The 7,305-nt window shown below is 32.1% G+C and overlaps 1 protein-coding gene across 2 annotated transcripts in view; it reads right to left on the bottom strand.

Moving 5' to 3' along the window:
• Positions 1 to 2,300: 2,300 nt before the first annotated feature.
• Positions 2,301 to 7,305, bottom strand: part of LOC135225690 (histone deacetylase 11-like) — a 96,066-nt gene continuing 91,061 nt past the window's right edge. The window contains exons 9-10 of one of the 2 annotated variants that reach the window (XR_010317068.1): positions 6,128 to 6,365; positions 2,301 to 5,032 (exon numbers count right to left, since the gene is read on the bottom strand). Coding sequence is in view for 1 of the 2 variants with exons in the window: in XM_064265039.1 (XP_064121109.1) it covers positions 6,201 to 6,365 (165 nt within the window). In the remaining variant the exon portion in view is untranslated. Of the gene's footprint in view, positions 6,366 to 7,305 lie in introns of both variants that reach the window. The other variant, XM_064265039.1, reaches the window with a different exon arrangement.

The raw sequence follows: 7,305 nt of genomic DNA, 5'->3' as shown, positions 1-7,305 counted from the left end.
AATAATAAATTCCTAGTCACCAGCCTACATAGTTTGGTAATCCATTTTTGGATTGTAACCCCAAGGTCTCTTACACCATTCGGTAATTAACCTACAGTCCAAAAGCATTTTATCACCAATTTCTTATGGATGAACATGGACAAGTGACCATAATCCCAAATCAATAAAGAAAAGATAACAGTGGCAAGCTCAGAAGCCTCTTAAACCTACAACACCTTCAACCCAAGGCCAGAAAAATAAGGTCACTGAAAAAATTTAATAGAATTTAACTATATAGGTACTGAGTTTTGAATCTAGAAGTTGAATTTCCATTTAGTTTTTTATGTCATACTTCTAACATTTCACATTTGCAAAACTAAATACATTTCAAAAACTCACAACAGTTTTTTTCAATGTCTGTACCAATACTATAATTTTCAGCTGCACATATTATACTATGTGGTTGAAATTTGTAAAATTACCCACCACTATTTTCTTGAGTACAAAACTGTTTTCCTAAGTTTTTAATGTGTAAAATTTTAAACTTGCATGAAAGTCAACTGAGCTAAGAATACTACCCAAGATCCTACTGACTCATGAAATATATATTATTTTAAGGACATGACATTTTTTTTTTACTTTTTCATACACAACCATAAAAGCACTCCTATCTTCTTGTCTCATATTCAATGCCTCTTTGGATTTTACAACTACTACTATATTCACAACCAATTTCACCAGTGTTCAAACTATTTGCATTTTCAAAATATGCTTTGCCTTCTTTTTTATATGCAAAAAGAGCTTATCAACATCCCTCATCACAGGTGCATAATGGTGAAGAATTTGAAGGATCACTTTCTTTGAGACAAAATTCTTACTAGTGTTTCTACTCCTTCTATCCTTCCAAATTATAAATATCCAACAGGCATGTTTACACAACATAAAACATAATCCTCAAACTAGATAAATCTTATTACAGACATATTAATATTACAAAAAATATTATTCTTAAAGCTATGAGTGGATCATTTTTAAGAACATTTTTTTGTGACACACACACAAACTTATGATGTCCATTTCACTTGCCACATGCCTTAAAACAAAAAAAATTACAAATTTTAAATCAATTTGTATTTTTCATAGCTAAACAAACCTGAGGTCTTTACAGAAGTTAGGTATTGTATGTAAGGCCTCTTATATTTATAAACAGTGATAAAATCAATGCAACCTGTTTTAGGTCATTTGTCCTTCCTTTACTAGAATACTGCTCTCTAGTGTGGACATCTGCCTCTGCACAAGATTGATCTCTTATAGACATAGTGGTTCATGGTGGTAGGATTCTTCTGTTTCCTAACATTTATAGTTATGACTGGAACCACTGATGGATAGTCTTGTTTTTCAATTTTTTAGATTGTATTTTAACAGATCTTTTCTTCTTTTCCTGCCTAGGGCAATCAAACCAGATTTGCTGAACAGCAACACCAACATGCAGTAAATGTGTCTCGATATTGAACTTCTCAGTTCAGGTTTCCTTTATTCCACACACTGTTGGACTGTAGAACAGTCTTCCTGAGGATGCTGTGCAACTGTAAATTCAAAAGTTCAAGTGAAGATGCAGTCTATTACTACCCAAAAGTAATTCTTTTTATATTTTATGTATTGCCTTTTATCAATTGATTTATTAATTTGTTACTATATTTTTTCTTTCCTGATGCAAATGAGGGAAAGATGGTTAGGAAGCACCTCTTTAAAAACCTCTGATGAGCATGGGGAACATTCTTTTGAAGGAGTTTTTGTCTGGGAACATTCTGTGACATATGAAATGGGCACTGTACAGTGACAAAAACAGTTGTGTTTACAAATACATTAAAAGGAGACAGGGTATTACTATCCATCTTATTCTAATAAACTTCAGCTACGTTTGACAAAAAGTACATTCAGCTTCAACAATATGTTTTAAATATACCCTGATTATTTTACCAACAGGTCCATTGTACATGTACATAATACGTTATCACCGAAATCATAGCTGCCAGTTCCAACAATGCACCCAAAATTATATCATGTTATGGACTTTTGATTTATTTAACCAGGTTTCTTTTCCTCTTCAACTTACTTGAAATACACATTCACATTATATGCTTCTACCCCAATATTTCTACATATACAGTAATACGAAAGTCAGTTCACCATCTTGTCTGATGATTGTACAAAACTAAGCAATAGTATACAATTCTTGAGAAAACCGTTTATTTACACTGAAAAAATTTGTGAATTAGGATGACAATTCACTAAATCTGCATTGAACAAGTTTTATAAAGTACATCATTTAATGTAGTACATACTTGTTTTTCTATAGCCACACCATTTCTATTGCACAGTTTGTATCACTCGGTTCCTTTTCTGAGACTAAAAACTATTAAAGCTAGGAGAATCATGAACAAAGTTTTTCAAGTCATTATGACCTGTGTTTCCTGACAATGAGTTTGATTTTAAAACTATATTCAAAGTAAGGCTCTTCTCTACATGACTGCTGATACTGCTTTAATTTCAAGAGATTAAACTCGAGTAATTTCATTAGCAAACATTTAGGTTTCCTATTCTAAAACACAGATAGTTTTAGCTCCCAATCTTTGGGCCATAAAATTTTTCACTCTCTGAGTTGAACATGTTTTCTTTGAAAAATTGTGCTCAAAGAGAGAAGGGAGAAAAACCTAAATAACCAAAAACAATTGCACAACATTTTACATGATTTGAATGAATAAAATAACCAGAGATTAATATAAACTTAGATAATAAACCACTGTCTGAAAACTATTTCACAAAACAGAAGATTTTACTAAGTGCCTTAAGGTTGCAATGATAAGTTATGCCATTAGCTTGAAATCATTGTACAAACTTCAAAAATAAACTCTATATTTCTTATAAAATACTATAGCTAAAATAACATCATATATTCAACCAAAAAGCCACAATAATTTGTAAATTATATCACAGGCTGGATACAAGTCTCCAAAAGAGGGGTAATAAATACTAATCAACCTTTACAAACTCCTGAACTTGCATAAACCCTATTTACTTTTATTCATAATTTTGTAGCAAATCCATGAATTTAAAATACCATATATACTCGCACATCATGCAACTTTTGAAGACCTAATTTTGGAGATAATTTTAAGGGGATCGCATCTTACACGAGATTTAAAATTAGCTTATGTAATGTTCACATACTAGTATTGTTTGATAAAATACAAACATAATGAATATGCATCTTTTCCATGGATCTTTCAAAAAGTTATGCCCTACTTCACTGCATCAAATAATATTGTATGTATTTTCATATTACTATTGTTGTATGTATTTTCATATTACTATTGTTGTATTATAAAATACAAAAATAGCAATCAATGTTTTGGTTTGGAAATCAGCCGAGGACGATTGCGGGAAAGTTTATTTTGCTGTACTGAAGTCAAATCAGAGCGATATTCTTGCTTCTAATTAGTGTAAATGAATCTCAAGATACTCTATTGATATGGGACAAGGTTATTTTATGTTATACAATGTGTGTTCAAGTCAAAATATCACTTGAATTCGTATCGTTGTGAACGAAATTTAGTTATTTTTTTCATTAGTAGATGGCGCTGAGGGCATGTTTATTGTGTAAAAAAATCAACAGATTGCGTTCGATATTTTCACTTGATTTCATCAGAATAATACGAGCTTTACATATATAGCTTTTATTGGAGTGAACACAGTAAAATGTGTTCTTTCATGCCAAATAGTTTCCATTAAAACACATTTCTCTCAAATTTTGTTAACGGTCAATTTTGATGGTGCTATACCGAAGGTTCCATGTTGCCAATGCATGATAATAGTCGTTAGCAGATGAACATTCTTTTCCTCAGCTTCAGCTACAACTAACAGTATACGACCTTCCCAATCTTTTCTTCATAGCGAGTTCGGAATGAGGATACAGTATAGTAATGTAAAAATAAATCAGTCCTATTCTATTTAGCATCATTTGTAACATAACTACAGTAATTTTTTACTATCATATGATGGTTGAAATGCAAGGAAACTGCTGTAGTTATCGGATTCGGTTGTTCATAGCAAATCAGCTGTTTCTGGCTGTATGCATTTACACAACAAGTATAACATTACTGACAATACTTTTTGCTTTCTCTTTTAGATAAAGAGATGGAGGAAAAGGGGTTAGCCTAACTAGAAAATGGGACAGATAAACACGAGGAAAAGAGGTTAGCCTATTGTAATTTTGTCTCAAAAATTGAATTCCCATGTTACACAAGATACATGATCAAGTCATTGTTTTAGGGTGAAAATTTGGGGGTCGCATGATATGCGAGATCGCATGTTACACGAGTATATACGGTAAATTTAGTTTGCAAACTCTGCCTTTTGACCTCCTGCCACTCTGAGAATATTTGACCCCAATTTTTTTTCAAAAGATGGCATTAATGGCAGCATTTTTTTTTTATTTAGTCATCCACTGGCTGCATGCAGCATATTAATGTTCTTATCATTTATTTTCCCTAAACATGATGACAAAATGTTGATAAAGATTGGATGAACTCTGAAAGTAAGCTACGTAATAGAGATTATTCATTACCAAATGATGCAAAGCTCATATCAATGAAACTACTCAAAGCCACGGTGCACAACCAAGTTCAGAGCTAATGAAGATAAATTTTGGCCCATTCCAAGCATGTGTCATTTTCCTGAGATGAACCTTTTCCACCAGCCATTAATATCATATAACAAATTAATATCAAAGTACTAGCATAAAATGAGCAAAATTACTCACACTATAATTAGTGTCTGCTTCAATCTATGGTAATCCATTTATTTTTCTATTAAGTTGGAATCTACATTTTTGGTTATCATTTCTATTTGGCAGTACTTACCATATGTATTCTTGAATAATTACTTTTATATTCTTATGTCTTTGTGAACACTTTATCTGGCTAAAATTCACATTCACGCAGCTTAACTTACATTTCTAGGAAACAGTCCACTTACATGGGTTAGGGACCACCTGCAGAGGGAATACACTACTATTCATAAAAAGAAAACTTAGTAGAAAAGAAAATTAACCTGTGTCCAGAAACTTTATCTTGAAAGTTATGCTTCTGGAGTCTATATACGTAATGGATACTGAAGATCCATGCATCATTTTATACTTAGATTGAGATGGAAAATAACTAAGTAATACTCACATACATAAAAAATCTATAATGCAGATAAAAGGAGGGTAAGTCAGCAATCCTCAGGAAAACTACTAAAAATTCAGAAAGAGCCAATCTTGTGCAGTTGGTGACAGCTGGAGAGAGATTTGCAATAAATGATTTTACATTGTTAAAGATTAAAGTTGCAAGCAAGATGTGTAGCTGACTAAGCTTTTTTTCAGGCACTAGGGTATACTATCATAAGCAATAATATCAGTAAGTTACAAAACAAAGGTCTCATGATCCTTGCCTTGAAGTCCAACTGGTATTCAAAATGGGGCATTTTAAGATTCACAAGGTCTGTCTGAGATAGACTAAAGTGTGTTTTGAATATTTAAGAAAGAGACTTCGAAAGACTAGAGCAACTAAGATTGAAATCTCCAAGAGAAAAGATGAACATGAAAAAAAAAAATCTTGGTAATTAGGAATGAGGGAAGAGCTGGCAAAATTGAAGGTATTATAAAAGGTCAAGAAAATCACATGGCTCTTTTTACTTTACGCATTAGACCTGAATGGGGTCTGACAACCTGTTCAAAACTGTAGTATACCCTGAAGAAAACAACCACTTGCTGTAGCATACAAAAATCTCCTACATATCAAAAATACTTGCATGATTACCTATTTCTTTCATATTAAGACTCCAATCACACTTGAAAAATAAAGAATTTGGCTCTTACTTAAGTAATGGACAAACATTAAAAATGAAAAAGCAGGAGACAACTGAATTAAAAATTTGTGAATTAGAGCATCCCAAAGAAATGTTTTATTTGTATATAAAAGACATTAAAAAGTATTATCCTCAAGCCAAATGATCTTGTGTAAATCGGATATAGATTAAATAACCAAAGACAATTAAAACAAGCTTTTATACAAACAAATTTATCATAAAATACCCATTAAAATACCTGCAACTATGTAGGACAGATCCAGGAACACAAAGCAAAACCTTCTATTAAGTTAGGGAATTAATAGCTTTGATTACTGTACAGACAAGTCGATATACGCTTTCTTATTCAAGTTGGTAATGGAATCTGCTATGACAGCTGCGGTGGTACGTTGGTATCCTCCACTTGTCACCATTACAATTGGAATTTTCCGCTGGGACACTTTTTGAAAGACGATCTCATCCCTTTTGATGATTCCCTAAAAATATGGGAAAAACTTGAAATTACATTATACAGCAGTACCACAGACTTTGAACTTAATCCGTTCCAGAAGGCTGTTCAAAATACAATTTTTAGAAATATGAAATAAATATCCCCATAAGAAGTAAAGGGAGTTAGGATCATTCATTTCAACCAACTCAAAAAGTACCCCTTTTCACATTTTTTTCTATTATTAATGCATTCAAAAGTTAAATTAAGAGTGTCAAGTAATAAAACGGTACATTATGTAAAGTGAAATTTTTGAAAAATTTTGTTTCCGTCTGCAATTAACGAAATGTTTGGTGAAAATGGCTCACAGCCGGCTTGAGGATGGAAGGAGGAGAGACAGGAACCCTTTGAGGAAACAGAAATGGTCGCAGTAGCAAAGGTTAATAACAAAATAAATGTTATTCACATTTTACAAAGATAATCAAAGCAATCAATAACAATCAAAGGAATCGATAGTGTGTGTGTTCAATTGTGTATGAGAGAGAGCGAGAGAGAGAGATTAATCAGAATGTATGATTGCTGACGTGTTTACACTTGGCTCTTAAGTGTATGAAAGAGATTAATTATGCCACAATACATCAACTTACTGTTGGCAAACGGCAGAATTTAAAATAAATATGAGGATTTTGCAAACAAATAAGTAATAAGTAAAGCATGCAAGAAAAGGAAAAAGAGATTAAATACTTTTACAGTGGTAAAAAATCATAAACTCCTCAAAATATCAATGCTCCTTCGTTCAGTCTCAAGTCAGCTGCGAGTGACATTCGATTTTGTACATCTTTTATGCTAAATTTTATATTGAAATGCCTTTTTCTTTTATTTATTTTGTAGAATATGGCTATCATTAAACTATGTATTGTAAATGAAAAAAACACGTTAATACAGTTTTCTTGTAAGATGCAGTAGGCTGTCGAATACAATTATAACAA

The sequence above is a fragment of the Macrobrachium nipponense genome, chromosome 13 (assembly GCF_015104395.2).
Source record: "Macrobrachium nipponense isolate FS-2020 chromosome 13, ASM1510439v2, whole genome shotgun sequence".
In the NCBI taxonomy this organism is placed as follows: Eukaryota; Metazoa; Arthropoda; class Malacostraca; order Decapoda; family Palaemonidae; genus Macrobrachium; species Macrobrachium nipponense.
The sequence above is the reverse complement of the archived record's forward strand: the minus strand, read 5'-3'. Positions and strand labels throughout refer to the sequence as shown.